Source organism: Mesoplodon densirostris, chromosome 16 (assembly GCF_025265405.1).
Source record: "Mesoplodon densirostris isolate mMesDen1 chromosome 16, mMesDen1 primary haplotype, whole genome shotgun sequence".
NCBI lineage: Eukaryota > Metazoa > Chordata > Mammalia > Artiodactyla > Ziphiidae > Mesoplodon > Mesoplodon densirostris.
The window spans coordinates 84949423-84965992 of NC_082676.1; the positions used below are offsets into that span (position 1 = coordinate 84949423).

Here is a 16570-nt window from a genome sequence, read left to right on the forward strand (position 1 = left end):
TGCCTTTTCTGGCAACAGGCATGTGCGATTAAGTCTGTATATTGTAAAAGCATTAGCATAATGACAGGAAAAGAATTCCACCCCCAACATTTTATTTTGAAAAATTTCAAACTGACATAGAAAGGTTGCGAGAAAAGTTCCGTGAACACCTAGGTGCTGGTCATTCACTTCGTCGCCAGATGTTAACATTTTGCAATGTTGGCTTTGCTGCTTTCTCTTCTTTTTGAACCTTTTGAGGATAACTTGCAGACATCTGGACACTTCATCCTTAAACACGGCAGCATGTATTTCCTAAAGCAAAGACGTTCTCCCGTGTAACCGCAGTATGCTTCCTTCTCCCAGAAATTCAGCCCTTGATACGGTACTGTGATCTGATAGGCAGTCCACCTTTATCTCCCGTCAACTCCCTTAAAAGAATTTTTAAGAAGTATGTCATCAAAAATGAATTCTACTAAAAAAAAAAAAAAAGAATCCTCCTGCCTCACCACAAATCTGTATTTCATTTATGGGTGTTTTCTTCCATCCACAACATAGTTTGACCTTATGATAATCATAATGAATTACAGATTTCTCTCTTTTGCACTTCGTATTGTATGGCAAACATTTCCCATGTCATTATACAGTTTTTTTCTTTTTTCTCTCCGTTTTCTTTTTTTCCCATTTTTTCTTCATTATACAGGTTTAAAGACATTTTCAGTCATGCAAGGAAAATTTGAATATAATCTCATAAAAAGTCAAACAATGCAGGTCAAATTATCTTCTACCTCATCCTGAAAATTAAAATATGAGGGAAGTCCTCTGTGCCCAGCACCCCCAAATCCACCCATCTCTCCTTTATTTTTCAGGCCTCTTTTTCTGCATTTACCTCTCACCTGTTAAACATTCGGGTTAATTCCTGTTACTAGTTTTTGTCCAGGTCTGTGTAACTTTTAGTCACAGGCCAGTTTAGCATCTTGGGTTTTTAATGAACCTACCTCAGTGCTTCTCAGCCTGGGAATTTTATTTATTTTTAAATACTTATTTCTTTATTTGGCTGTTCTGGGTCTTAGTTTTGGCACACGGGACCTTTAGTTGCAGCATGTGCGGACGCTCAGCTGCCGCATGCGGGATCTAGTTCCCTGACCAGGGATGGAACCTGGGCCCCCTGCATTGGGAGCTCGGAGCCTTAGCCACTGGACCACCAGGGAAGTCCCACCCTGGGAACTTTAGAAATATCCATGCCTGGGTTCCAGCCCCAGAGATTGCAGTCTCTTTGGTGTGGGGTGTAGCCTGGGCATTGGCATATTTAAAAGCTTCCCAGGTGATTCGTTTTCTTAGCTTTTAAAAAATCGAGGTAGGGCCTCCCTGGTGGCGCAGTGGTTAAGAGTCCGCCTGCCGATGCAGGGGATACGGGTTCGTGCCCCGGTCTGGGAGGATCCCATATGCCGCGGAGCGGCTGGGCCCGTGAGCCATGGCCGCTGGGCCTGCGCATCCGGAGCCTGTGCTCCGCAACGGGAGAGGCCACAACAGTGAGAGGCCCGCATACCGCAAAAAGAAAAAAAAAAAAAAAAATCGAGGTAAAATCGACACGACATAAAATGAACCTTTTAAAAGTGAACAATTCAGTGGCATGTAGTACATTCACAGTGCTGTACAACCAACATCTCCATCACCCCAAAAGGAACCCCCGTACCCATTAAACAGTTTCTCCCCCTGCCCCCAGCCCTTGTTAACCACTGATCTGCTGTCTGTCTCTATGGATTTGCCTGACTGGATATTTCATATAAATGGGGCCATGCAATGTGGAACCTTCTGTGTCTGGCTTCTTCCACTTAGCATCATGTGTTTGAGGTTTACCCTCATTGTAGCAGGTATGATGGCTGAATAATATTCTATTGTATGGCTGGACTGCGTTTTGTTTATCCACCCATCCATTTCCCGGATGATTCTTAATGTGTGGCCAAGATTGAGAAACGCTGGTCTGACCTCTTCTCTTCAGATTGGAATAATAGTAACTACTTTGCAAGGATGTTGTGGGCTTTAATGGGGCGCTCTTTGTGAAGTACCAGGATGGGTCCAGTAAGAAACAGGTGCCTGGGCTCCTTAGGGGAGCTCCCCAGGGAGAGGGGAAAAGAACATTTATTCTCTGAGCACCGCTGTGCGTCAGACATCCCCGTATGGGCTCTTGAACCATATCATTTCATGGTACCTGCAGGCTAGGTAATATTATATCCTTTAACACGCAAGGAAGTTGCAGCCCAGAGACGTTAAGACATTTCCCCTATGTCACACAGCAGCTAAGTGATCATACAGGGACTTTCCACCCAGCTGTGCCTGGCTTCAAAGCCCTGCCCCCTCCAGTTCAGGGTGGAAGGCAACCTCTGTCCTTGTCTCCCTGCCAGCTCAGTTTGGGAGCCCTCCACGTGGAGTTGCCCTCCCTACCCCCATCAAATGCAGTGGCCACATGGTTATCTAAGTGGCAAGGGTTGGCCACAGAATGGGGATTCTGTTCTTCAGAAAGCAGGCCAAAGGCCTGTTTCCCTCTTTTAGTTGAAGCAGTGGCAGCTTGCTAGAAATGTCGACTCTTTGAAATTTCCCACAATCTTGAAGGCTGCCTAGCTGACAGCCAGTCTAAACTTTATCTCTGAATTTCAGCTGTTCAGAATGACTCCCTTGTCCCTCTGCTGGGGAATGGATAAACAAGTCATTACACATCCTTATGATGGAATAGCTCTCAACGATAAAAAGGAAGGAACCATTGACCCAGGCAACAGCATGGATGAATCTCACCTGCATTAAGCTGAACAAAAAAAGCCAAACTCAAAAGGCTGTGCTGGGGGTTCCCCTGGTGGCGCAGTGGTTGAGAGTCCGCCTGCCAATGCAGGGGACACGGGTTCGTGCCCTGGTCCGGGAGGATCCCACATGCCGCGGAGCGGCTGGGCCCGTGAGCCATGGCCGCTGAGCCTGCGCGTCCGGAGCCTGTGCTCCTCAACGGGAGAGGCCACAGCAGTGAGAAGCCTGCGTACAGCAAAAAAAAAAAAAAAAAAAAAAAAAAAAAAAAGGCTGTGCTGGGGTGCAGGGGAGGGGAAGCCTAGAAGGGTTGAGATGACAGCCAAGAATACTTATGTTAGGAGGGTTCATCATTTTCTTCTCATAGAAAACAAGAGCTAATAACTAAGTCCCTGTTTGGCATTCAAAGCACAGTTTCTTTTCACCTAAGAATACACTTGATTTTATGCAATCAGTTCTCTTTAGACATTAAAAAAAAGGTCTGTGGAGCTTCTATATGAGCCCATTTATATGATGTTCTGGAAAAGGCAAAGCTATGGGGACAGAGAACAGAGCAGTGGTTACTGGGCTGCTGGAGGGTTAGGGTACCAGGGGGCAGGAGGGCAACTTGGGGGGTGATGGACCTTTTATTTATCTTGATTATGGTGGCAATTATACAACTCTCTCCATTTGTCAAAACTCATAAAAATGTGTAGCAAAAAGGGAAATTTTACTGAATATAAATTAAAAGGAAAATTAAAAACATAAACAGTGAATTCGTTGTCGTCTTCAAACGCCTGCCTAGAGGTTTATGAAGAAAGAAATTCGGCTACAAGGAGTTAAAGAAAAAGTTCTCCGTTCTTGAGGGCTGTGGGAACTCTATTTCTTGGGCGTTTGCCCCTGGCCCTGGGGCCCTGGCCCCCGACCCCTGTCTCTCTCTCTCTCTCTCTCTCATTCAATAGCGGCAGTGCTGGGTGAGAGACAAGGAAAGTTTTGTGGAACCCAGAAATAAATAAATAACTGCCCATCCAGGTCGCCACGGCAACCATGACATCACTCTCAGATCCGAGGGGCTGGCACCATGGGTGGCTTGTTGGTGTTGGTTAAAGGAGCGGGGGAGAGGGCAGCCCAGTAACACGTGGAGGAGACTTGGTTTCCCGCTGGGGAGAAAGGCGTCCATTGCACCCCCTTCACGGTTGACCTCAGACCCCCGCCCCCCAGCCCTAGTAGAGGGAGCGTAAATTAGCACTGCCTTTGGGGGGCTTTGGGGCAGAATCTATCAAAGCTAACACTGTGTGTACCTGTGTTAGTGTCTCCGGGGTTGTGGTAACAAACGAACACACACTTAGCGGCTTAAAATAATGGAAGTCTGGTCTCTCTCCATTCTGGAGGCCGCAAGTCCAAAGTCAAGATGTCTGCAGGGTTGGTTCCTTCTGGAGGCTTGAGGGAGAGTCTGCTCCAGGCCTCCCTCCCCGCTTCTGGTGGCTGCCAGCATCCTTGGCATGAAGCTGCATCACTCCAGTCTCTGCCTTTGTCTTCATTCTGTGTCTCTCCTCTTCTTATAAGGACACCTGTCATATTGGATTAGGGGCTCACCCCCCCCCCCCCAGTATGACCTCATCTTAACTAATTACATCTGCAACGACTCTTTTCAAATAAGTCCCACATTCTCAGGTCCTCGGGGTGAGGACTTCAGCATAGGAATTTTGGGAGGACACAATTCAACCCATAACCCTATTTTTGTTGTTATTGTATTTGCTTTGTTGGCATAGATCCAGCATACAGAAGGTACTCAAGAAATGCTAAGTGGACGGCCCCTAGCACAGACACAGCATACAGTAGGCACTTAATAAATGCTTTGTGCACTGCACTGCATTGTGCCCTTTGTTCTGAACCATACACCCATTTTTCATTTGTGTGGGTCTTTATAGTAATCGGGTTCCTGGGGTGTGGGGGAAGGTTTTTGATGTTTTAGTGGAGTTTAACCCCACCTGGTGGATGATTCTTGGCAAAGTCCGAGGTAAACTGTCCACTTACCTGGCTCTGAGCCAGCGTGGTCCTGCCTGCCACCCGAGAGCCAGGTGTTTGCAGATCTCATCTCCCCCACCGCCAGCCTGATCTGAAGACCCCTGCAGAGAGTTCGGTCAGCCAGGTGTGGCCGTGTCCCATCCCACCTGGGTGATGTCACTTCCTAACTCTGCACTGGAACTTCCCCTCCGTAAACCCAGCATGGTGGTGGCTCTGTGGCTCCATGGTAGCCTGCAGGTACCAGGAGCTCCCGTGAGGATCAGGTGAGAGAACGGGGTGGAGGCAGTGGATGGGGCTTGGAAGATTCCAAGACACCAGAGCATCAGGAATGCTTATTGTTGGGACTTCCCTGGTGGTCCAGTGGTTAGGACTCCATGCTTCCACTGCAAGGGGCATGGGTTCGATCCCTGGTCCGGGAACAAAGATCCCTCAGGCTGCACGGTGCAGCCAAGAAAGAAAAAAAAAAGTTAAGAAAAAAAAGGAATGTTCATTGTCAAGATAGAGTCACCTGGCCATTCCACGTGTGGATCTACGCCCAGCGGAAATGAATACATATGTTCACTATAATGCATGCTCATAGCAGAGTTACCATAACAGCTCCAAGCTGGAACGTCCGCCTCCGGTACATGGGATAAATGACTTGTGGTTCACTCACCGGGTGGAATATTCTACTGCAATGAAAACAGCCAATTACTGAGGCCGACTGAAGTCATGCTGAGCCCGAGGAGCCAGACCCAGGGGGTGTGTGCTGTGTGATCCCGCTGACGGGGAGTTCAAGAATAGGCAAAACTAGTCCACGGTGACAGTGTCAGAGGGGGGTGTCCTTGGGGGGCAGTGCCCCTGGGAAGGGGTATAAAGGTGAAATGGAGCAGGACGCTATGGGCCTTGCCCCCCCACCCCATGTCCTCCGCCTGCCTTTTGTCTGTGGAAAAAATTTAGCCAAAGAACAGGTTTAATCAGAGAAGTGAGAAAATGCAGTAATAGAGGAACACAGTCAAAGGAGACCAAATAATAATAGTTCAGTCCTTAAGCAAAGTCAAGGACCTTTAGTTTCTTCTCAAGGGCTATAGGTAATATTCGGAGCTGTCTTATAGATACTGAAACACCACCAGGTGGAAGACGTTAACTACATGATGACCAGGCTGTAGCCATGACGTAAGCTGCCACAATTCCAAGAATTGGCCCAAAGAAATGGAAACAAACCAACCCTGGAACTGAAGATGAACTGTACCTAAAATAATCGAGATGATGCTGGTCAGACCACTGATGACCAATTTCAAGACGACTGTCAGAGCTCACTGTGCTGTTCCTGCATGTAGCCCCCTCCCTCTGTCTGTAAAAGCTCTTGCCCCCTGATTGTCGGGGGGGGGGTGGTGGAGTCGGCCTTTGGACAGGCGTCCACCCTTCCCGCTGAGTGCCGGTCTCTTTCCTTTCCTACCAACATTTGTCTCTCGAGAACTGGCTTTCGAGCGGCGAGCAGCCGGACCTGGGTTCAGTAACAAAGGTGCTTTCTAGGGTGTGCAGAAGAGGCTCTAGCTCCTCTGGTGGTGGTCCCGTGGGCGTGTGTCTACGTCGAAGTCCGTCCAGCTGTACCTTGGGGAGCTGTACTGTATGTTATGCTTAAAGAAAATTAAGAGTAAGAAATGAAGAGGATGCTGCAACCCAATATTTATTTATTTATTTCGGCTGTGCCGCGCAGCTTGCGGGATCTTAGTTCCCCGACCAGGGATCGAACCCAGACCACAGCAGTGAAAGCACCGAGCCTTAACCGTTGGGCCGCCAGGGAATTCCCTGCAACCCGATATTTAGCAAACACCACTTTGGGGATTAAAGCACAAAATGTTGGAGAGTCCCAAAAAAAGTGTAATAGAAAGAGAGAGGGAGGGAGGGAGGGAAGGATGAGGGGGAGGGGAGGAGGGAAAGGGCACGGGAGGGGAGGGGAGGAGGACCCTCTTCCCACCAGCAGGGGCTGAGGTCCTCAGGCCTCCTGGGAATTCTGTGACCCCGGCCGCTCCCAGCTTCCCAGCCAAGCTTCCGGGAATTGTGTGTCTCCCTCCAGGTTCATGAACCACCGAGTCCCTGCCCACAGGAGGTACCAGCCCACGGAGTATGAGCATGCTGCCAACTGCGCCACCCATGCTGTGAGTCTTGGGGGGCTGAGAGCTAAAGAGGGGGGCTGGGGACGCAGCCTCTTTGCCCTTGGAGAGATTGTGTTTCCGTTCCGTGGCAATGTCCCGAGTGGCCTGTTCTCAGGTCTTCCATGGCCCTTGGAAGAGCGTATGGGATCTCGAGGGAAGGTCATTTGGGGAACTTGGAGGCGCCGAGCGTGCCTCTCTTTTACTTTAAGAACCTTCAGTGGCTCCCTTGTACCTTGTACAGCATCCAGGCTCGGTAGCAAGCTCCCAGATAGGTCTTAGCCTTTGTGTTATGTTGGCCCACCTTCCACTGCCATGATCTTGCCCCCAGGCTCCAGCGCCCTGAGCCACCTGCTGTTTCCGAAATAGAAGGCATGACCCCATGCCTTTGCACATGCTGTTCCCTCTGCCTGGAATACTTGCCGTCTCCCCCCACCCCAGCCTTGTGTAAGAAATGCTTCTCTGGGCAGTGGTCCTTAACCCTTTGGCACATGGGCCCCTTTGAGGATTTAATGAAGCTCTAAACCTACGCTGTCCAGCTTGGTAGCCACTGGCCTCATACAACTGAAATGCAGCTTGTCTGAATTGACATGTGCTGTGAGTATAAAATACACACCAGCTTTTAAAGACTTAGCATGGAAAGAAAAGAATGTAAGGTATCTTCTTGATACTTTTCATATTAATTACACATTGAAATGATATTTTGGATATATGGGACTAAGCAAAATATTAAAATTAATTTCACCTATAAATAATTTCCTTTTCAAAATGTGGTGACTACAAAATCTAAAATTACCTGCGCCACCCACGTTATAGTTCTGTTGGCCGGGGCTGCTGTAGAATCTCTCTCCAGAAAAAGTGCTTCTAACACACGAAATTGGGCAAACCCTTGCAGGGATCCTGTACCCCCAGTGCTTTGGAGGGTTCTGAGAGGGAACGATGGATAAACCAGGAATCGAACAGCGAGGAGTTTTCCAGGTAGACATGGTAGGGAGGGATGCCGCCTTCAGAGAAAACCACAGGTATAACAGCACAGAGGCATGAAGCGGTGTGCCCTGACCGGGAGGCTGGGGTATCAGTGGACCCAGGGGGTGGGGGGCAGTGGCCAGAGATGCTTCTTGAAGACAGGAGATCTTGGCTTCCTGTTTTACCACGATATTCTCTAGAGTTATGCTGTCCAATATGGTAGCCTCTGGCCTCGTGTAGCTGTTGGAATTGAAATTGAAACCAATTAAAATGAAAACTTCAAGTCCTCAGTGGTACAAGTCACAATTCAAATGTTCAGTAGCTGCATGTGCCTAGTGGCTCCCATACTGGACAGTGCAAATCTAGAATGTTTCCACCATTGTAGGAAGTTCTGTTGGGCAGTCCAGAGTCTAGAGGCTTCCCTCCATCATAGAATTTCTGTTGGACAGTGCAGGCCTAGAACCTTCCCACCATCACAGGAAGTTCTCCTGGATGGTGCAGGTCTAGAACCTTCCCTCCATCATGGGAAGTTCTGTTGGACAGTGCAGGTCTAGAACCTTCCCTCCATCATGGGAAGTTCTGTTGGACAGTGCAGGTCTGGAGAAAAGGCTCGGGTTGCTCAGGGGCTCTGTATTTGCCTGGACCCCACTCCAAAGGCTGGCCCTGCAGCACCTCTCCCCACCCTGCTTCCAGCTCTGGATCATTCCCAGCATCCTCGGCAGCTCCAACCTCTACTTCCTGTCGGACGATGACTGGGAGACCATCTCTGCCTGGATCTACGGCCTCGGCCTCTGTGGGCTCTTCGTGGTGTCCACCGTGTTCCACACGATCTCCTGGAAGAAGAGCCACCTCAGGTGCCTGCTGCCTAGCTCATGGGAAGGGGACAAGTTCCTGCAGGGGTGACCAGGGCTGGGGCCCACGGTGGGCTGAGGGGTGAGGCAGGATGCCTCGGGCCATGCTTGGCTGAGCCAGGAGGGGCCCTGGATGGAATGCCTTGTGCTGTCTTTGCCTTGGGCCAGCGGGGTTGAGTCCCACGTGGGTGGACCACCTCACCCTCATTTGCCTCGTTTGCTCACTTCTGTGAGTCCGGAAGAACAAGCCCCTCGCTCCCAGGGTCATTGTGAGGGACCCTCATAATCGTCATAATAATCTGCCCCTTCTGGGCACCCCCTAGGTTCCAGGCATTCTGCAGATGTCCCTCTGCATCTTTCCAGTAATTCTGCAATGTAGGCATTAGAATCCTGGATTTTAATTTTGATTTGTTTTGGTTTTAATTTTTTTAAAATTCTGATAGGGCTTCCCTGGTGGCACAGTGGTTGAGAGTCCGCCTGCCGGTGCAGGAGACACGGGTTCGTGCCCCGGTCCAGGAGGATCCCACATGCCATGGAGCGGCTGGGCCCGTGAGCCATGGCCGCTGAGCCTGTGCGTCCGGAGCCTGTGCTCTGCAACGGGAGAGGCCACAACAGTGAGAGGCCCGCGTACCGAAAAAAAAAAAAAAAAAAAAAAAAAAAAAAAAATTGTGATAAATGCACATGACATAAAGTTTACCATCTTAACCATTTTAAGTGTACAGTTCAGTAGTGTTAGCTACACTCACACTGCTGTGCAGCCGTCACCAGCATCATCTCCAGAACTTTTTCATCTTCCCAAATTGAAACTCTGTCCCCATTAAACACTAACTCCCCGTCTGCCTTCCCCAGCCCCTGGCACCCACCCTTCTACTTTCTGTCTCTATGAATTTGGCTGCTCTGTGTACCCCATGTAAGTGGAATCGTATAATATTTATCCTTTCATGAGCACAGTGTCCTCAGGTTTCATCCATGTTGTAGCAGGCGTCAGAATCGCCTTCCTTTTCAAGGCTGAATCATATTCCACGGTATGGATGGACCACACATGGTTTATCGCTTCATCTGTTGATGGACCCTTGAGACGCTTCTGCCTTTTGTGACTGGTTCTTTCACTGACCGTGATGTCCTGGGGCTCGTCCATGTTGCAGCTTGTAGAATCCCTGTTCTGTGGATGATGACACTGAATCTGGAACGTGACTTGCTCAAGGTCACATCGTTGTGTCCAAGCCAGTGTTGATTCTAGGTTTCCAGGGCCCCCATAAAGTGAGGGGACGCTCTGGTCCACTGTAGCAGCTGCAGTGACCACTGGTCCCCATGTCCAGTGCCCCTCTTGCCCCCAGAAGCCCTGTGACTCTGCTGTATCCCACCCTCTCCTGTCCCCATTCTTTCCTCTCTGTGGCTCCTGGTTGCTGTAATGAATTACAACACACTGGGGGGCTTGAAACAACAGGAACTTAACCTCTCATAGTTTAGGAGACCAGAAGCCCGAGATCAGGGTATCAGGAGGGCCATGTCTCTATGAGAGGACCCTTCCCTGCCTCTTCCAGCTTCTGGTGGTTCCCACGGTCCCTTGGCTTGTGGCAGCGTAGCTCCAGCCTCTGCCTCTGTCTTCACAGGCCTTCCTCCCCATGTGTCTCTGTGTCCACATCTCCTTCTCCTTTTTCTTGCAAGGACAGCAGTCGTTGGGTTTGGGGCCCACTTACAGTGGTGTGACGGTGCTGCCCTTTAGCGTCCTCATCTGTGACGTGGTGGATGGAAAGTACGGTCCCTACCTCCTAGGTGGGATTGAAGAGTTAATGCTCGTAAAGAGCTTAGAACGGTGTTCTGATTATAGAACATGCTCTGTCTGTATCAGCTGTTGTTATTCCTTTTATTTCTATGGCAGTTAGCCCAGCATCAGATAGAAACACGGCCAGATTTGATGAAGGCTGCAGTCGCTAGACAGAATCACAGTTTGTACTAGTTATCCACTGCTGCGTAACAAATTACCCTGAATCATAGAGGCTTCAGATAACAGTAAACCCTGATTCTTTCTCAAAGCTTCAGAGAGGCAGGAATTTGGGAGCTTAGATGTGTGTTTCTGGTTCAAGGTTGCTGATGTGGTCGCGATGCTGCCCGGGGCTGCCGTCACCTGAAGGCTGGACCTGGGCTGGAGAAGCCACTTCCAAGGTGTCTCCCTCCCAGGCCTGGCATGTCGGTGCTGGATGCTTGGGGGTGCTCAGTCCTTCCCACGTGGACCTCCCCTCGGCCACATGGCTCGTCCCCCCCCACAAAGTTAGTGATTCAAGAGAACAAGGCAGAGGCTGTGATATCTTTTATGATCTAGCCTTAGAAACCACACACCATCATTTCTGCAAACTCCTTCCTATTGGTTCCATATGTTTGCCATATTTGTTGTGGGAGCGGCCGCACACAGGTGTGAGGACCAGAAAGTGGGGCTCCTTGGGTACCATTTTGGAGGCTGGCTACCATGCTGGTCAGATGTATTGATGACTGTAATTTGCTCTTCAAGGGGAGGTCATAACGGAAACAGTAACGTTTATGAGCACTTCCTGTTATGCGCTGTGCTGAGTCCTGACCCTCTTAGTCCTCACAGCGACCCCGATAGGTGGCCAGTATCCTCCCTGTTTTACAGCTGAGGGAGCTGAGACCAGGGAGGGTAAGTAACTTGCTCAAGGTCCTAGTCCCTCTGTGGTAGGGTTGGGATTCGAACCCAGGTCTTATGGCTTTAGAGCCTGGACCTGAACCAGAATGCCAGAACCCAGAGGGTCTTCAGGGAGCACCTAGGTTTGTTGGTTTTGCAATTATTTTTTTTAATGAAAGGAGAATAGAATAGAATTAATAAACATTTAATTTTCTGTATTTTCTTCTGCTTGCTAGAATTCTATTGAGTATGCATTTTTAAGTTCATTTTTTCCATTTTTATTTTATTTTATTTTTTTAATTGAAGTATAGTTGATTTACAATGTTGTGTTAGTTAACAGGTACCCAGCAAAGTGATTCAGTTATACATACATACATATATGTGTATATGTATTTGTATATGTATATATTCTTTTTCAGATTCTTTTCCAATATAGGTTATTACAAAATATTGAGTATAGTTCCCTGGGCTATACAGTAGGTCCTTGAATTTCTTTCATTGTTTAATTGAAGTATAGTTGATGTACAGTATTATATAAGTTACAGGTATACAACGTGGTGATTCACAATTTTTTTAAAGGTTATATTCCATTTATAGTTACTACAAAATACTGGCCACATTCCCTGGATTGTACAATACATCCTTATAGCTTATTTTATTTTATTATTTATTCATTATTTTTTTGGCCGTACTGCACGGCTTGTGGAATCTTAGTTCCCCGACCAGGGATCAAACCCAGGCCACTGCAATGAAAGTGCCGAGTCCTAACCACTGGACCGCCAGGGAACCCCCCTTGTAGCCTATTTTATACGTAATGGTTTGTGCCTCTTCATCCCCTCCCCCATGTTGCCCCTCCCCCTTTCCCTCTCCCCACTAGTAACCACTAGTTTGTCCTCTGTATCTGTGAGTCTCTCTCACACTTTTTTTTTAAGCTACTGAATTCTTTATCATTTGAAATCTTTCAAAAAGCCCAGTATATAAAACAGAATGCAGACTTTCTCTGATTAGAGTATGGGAGGAGGCTGCCAGGGGGAGGAAGGTCCTCGGTGGTACCCCCAAGTTGTCTCCATTCAACTCCTAGGGTGACAGGGAGCCTGGTTGGAAAACCACTGCTCTGGTCACTCACAGATGGGGACACCAAGGCCCGAGGGGTCATGGTGGATGGAGGTGCATCAGCCCCGAGCCCAGGCTCCCCCAAAGCCCATTGGTCCAGGGCAGGGCCCGTAACCCGCCTTCTCTGCCACAGGACGGTGGAGCATTGTCTGCACATGTCCGACCGCATGGTCATCTATTTCTTCATTGCGGCCTCCTACGCGCCCTGGTGAGTGTCTCTGCGGGTCCCTGGGAGGGCTGGCGTCCTCTCTTTCCTTTGTTTGAATTTCTTTGTGTTTGGCTGGGTGATATGTTGGCACAAAAGCGTGTAGGTAAAAAGACGCCCACCACCCATTCTCCTTCCTAGAAGCAACTACTTAGTACCAGTTTCCTGTGTATCCTTCCAGAGTGCTTTTGTGTAGGAAAGAGCAAACGTGTATGTATGAGTATATGTACAGACACATATTTGCGTATATGCATATGTATGTATGCAAATACATGCACACACATACCTATATTTTATATGTTTGTATTTATACTTTCCTACTTTAATACAAAAGGAAAAATACTGTACAAACTCTGCAGTTTGCTTTCATTCTCTTAGTCGTGGACTTGGGGACATCTTTCCATATTAGTACCTTGAAGATTTCCCCATTCCTTTTTCTTTCTTTCTTTCTTTCTTTTTTTTTTTTTACAGCAGTATAATGTTCCCCGTCCACCCCTATTTATGAATATTTATGACGTAGGCACTCCCCCTTCCTTTGCTATAACAAACAGGGCTGCAGTGAAAGTCCTTGCTGTTGCACCACTCAGCATAGGTGCTTGGTTCTGTTGGCTCGAATCAGGTGAAATTGTTGAGGCAACCTTTTCTGATCTACAGAAACAGCAGGTTCATGTGGCCAAGCCTGATCTTTGTGGGGTAAATTTGAGGCTTGGACGGCTGGGGGGCAGGAGTGGGCCTTACTCATTTGGCTAACTGTTGCCAAGTCATCCTCCACAGACTGTACCAGTTTAAACTCCCCCAGCAAGGGACTTCCCTGGTGGCGCAGTGGTTAAGAATCTGCCTGCCAATGCAGGGGACACAGGTTCCAGCCCTGGTCTGGGAAGATCCCACATGCCGCGGAGCCGCTAAGCCCGTGAGCCACAACTACTGAGCCTGTGCTCTAGAGCCTGTGAGCCACAACTACTGAGCCCACGTGCCACAACTACTGAAGCACCCTCACCTAGAGCCCGTGCTCTGCAACAAGAGAAGCCACCGCAATGAGAAGCCCATGCACTGCAACGAGGAGTAGCCCCCGCTTGCTGCAACTAGAGAAAGCCTGCACGCAGCAATGAAGACCCAATGCAACCATAAACAAACAAACAAACAAACAAAAACAAAAAAATAAAACTCCCCCAGCAAGTGCCTCAGGGTTTTCGAAAGTTCTGGAATTAAGAAACACTCAGGTCACATGTGAAAAGCCGGGAAGCCTGCAGCGCCCCTGTGAGGGGAGAAGGGCCGTTCCAGTCACACCTGTTGAATGTGTCTGGGTGGCTGGGCGGTGCTGGGGGTCAGGACGCTAAGGTTCTGGCTGGCAGAGGGGCTCTGTAACAGGACAGTGACAACACGGTGACACGGGCCTGTGCGCATGCAGCCATGGAGCTCAGAGGAGGCACCACCCTGCAGAGGCAGCCTCAGGAGGGCTTCCTGGAGGAGGTGTTCCTCTCTGAGAATCTGCACGTTGGCCTCTGAGGAGTGGGAGCCACAGAGGTTTGTTCCATTTTTGCCTGGGGAATTCCCATTTTTGGCTGTCGTAAATGGAGCGTTCTTTTTCATCATCTCAACTAATCAACAGGTTTTGTCGGTGCGCACAAAGACGACTGCTTTTGAAACACATTTTATTGAGACGTGCCCAGGGGATATGCACAGTGAGTTCCCACACACTGCAGCCAGCACCCAGGTGGAGAAACAAAACATCTCCAGCCCCTCCCCAGTCCGCTGCCCCCCAGGGGTAATCACAGTCCTGACATCTGCCATCATAGGGTAGTTTTGCCTGATTTCTTACTTCACGTTAATGGGATCATCGTTCCTTCGGATCTTGCTTCTTCCGGGCAACATTATGTGGTGACAGTCGTGGAGTTTTGGTTGCAGGAGTCACCGTCCAGTCTGCTTGCTGGACAGTGTTCTGGGCGAATAAACCACAGGTCTCCACCTCCTGTGACCAGCGTTTGAGGGTGATTATTGCTCCACAGTCCTCTGGTCATTGTAGTGCGGGTGTGGTGGTGAACAGCGTACAGACGGGGGCTGCTGGTCTACACTGAGAAGTTGTTGGGGGTTTGAAACAGGATATTGATGTAGTTTTATTTTTTGGACTGAAAGGTGATGCCTTGGGAGCAGGGAGGTGTGAGGAGGCTGGTGCAAGGACCTGAGAGAGAGATTGTGATGGCTGGAGCCCTGGTAGTGGCCTTGGAGTCGAGAGGACGGATAGATGGATGGGTGGATGGATGGATGGATGGATGGATGGAAAAGATATTTACAGGCAACTGAGTGGGCTGAGTGACTGAAGGTGGGGGAGAGGGGATGTAGAGCGGGGGATGCCAGGGTTTCCGGCATCAGCTTTCCCCAGGAAATCAGCGACTCTCGGGAGTGTTAGGAAATCAGCCCTGCTGCCGTCAGCCTGGAGACATCGTCAGAGGCAGTCCCATGCCCAGCTGGGCTTTGCGGGAGGAGGGGACGTGCTTCTGGTTGTCGGATGCCAGGTGGGCAGGCGTATGGAGGCTCCGAGAAGAAGTGTTGGTCCTGGGTGAGGGGCTGCTGCTGGAGTGCGTAGATGGGAGCCACGGGAGAAGCTGAGAGCAGTGGGGAGAAGCCAGAAGCCGTGGCTGGGCACTCAGTCCACAAGGCCACCTCCTGATGGCCCCATGTCACCCCCAGGCACCACCTGTAGTTGTTGGGAGCCAGGTGATCTCAGGTTTCTTTGTGGATGTTGCCAATTAGAGTAAAGCTGGGTTTTGTGCTCAGCTGCCATAACTATCCCTGATGTAGATTTCTAGAATAGCCCTCTGACTGTCCCCTGCTTGGCTGATTCAGTGCCTGGATTTCTATCCTTTATCCCTGGCTGTGACCACTTGGGCACCGGCTCTGTGCCCATCCCGTGCTGGTGTCTGAGGATGCGGCTGTGAGCAAAGACACAGACTCTCTCTCCTTATGGGACTTACAGTCTCACGGAGGATGCAGACGTTGACTGTCCCAAGGATACTGACACAAAGAATGAACCACAACTATGCCATGAAGGAGGGGTACAGGTGCCAAGGTGGGGAGATGTGCCCTGGCTTGCGGGCTTTGTAGGAGGAAGAGTCAGCAGAACTTGGCGGTTGCTTGGATGTGGGGTTGAGAGAGAGAGAATCAGAGGACACAGACGTCATTCATGTGATTCACGAGGCTGGCAGGACCATGTCACGAAGGTTGGAAAAAACTGGCAGGGTCAAGTGTGACACAGAATCTTCCTTCCCCAGTGCTTCAGAAAACAAACACGATAGAGTTATAAATATTGAGGTGGGCAAAAGAAAAATCACCATCTTCTGGAACCAGACTCCCTCTCTGCAGGAATCTGGAGCGTTTCCGTGCAGTTTAGTTGTGCAGACGGCTGCACAGGCTGAAGACAGTCCGCGTGCTGGACAGGAACGCATGTGTGTGGGTGCAGGGGCAGCTCCCTGGCCTGGGGCACAGGCCTGCACTGTCCGGGGCCCCCGGCTGTGTGCCTAAGCCAACAGCTGGAGAAAACACACAGAGGCCAAAGGCTGGAGAAGGCTGGGACCCGCAGGTGCCTGGCCCTGGAGACACCACCTGTGCCAGGCAGTGGAGAGAAAAGCCCACTTTCCGGGAGCCTGGGGAGGGTGTCACGGGAATCCGGAAGGAAGGAAGGAATTCCTTCTGCAAAGTCTCTCCATCACCCTCTACTGATAGACTTGATGCCGTGCCAGCTGCAAAGGAAGAAATTCACGAGGCCCAGCTCAGTTAAAAACCCAGCCAGCAAAAAGGGTGAATGTAGAGCTGAGAGTCAATACATTAGTAACCAGCCTGGAGGGATACTCACCTTATATTCCTGTCCCCTTTTGGTGGCCAGTTT

The 16570-nt window shown here is 49.6% G+C and overlaps 1 protein-coding gene across 1 annotated transcript in view; it reads left to right on the plus strand.

The window, feature by feature from the left end:
• The window catches only part of MMD2 (monocyte to macrophage differentiation associated 2), a 49643-nt gene that overhangs the window by 27806 nt on the left and 5267 nt on the right, over positions 1 to 16570 (plus strand). The window contains exons 4-6 of the mRNA XM_060079270.1: positions 6836 to 6917; positions 8571 to 8731; positions 12616 to 12690. Coding sequence (XP_059935253.1) covers positions 6836 to 6917; positions 8571 to 8731; positions 12616 to 12690 — 318 coding nt within the window. The remainder of the gene's footprint in view (positions 1 to 6835; positions 6918 to 8570; positions 8732 to 12615; positions 12691 to 16570) is intronic.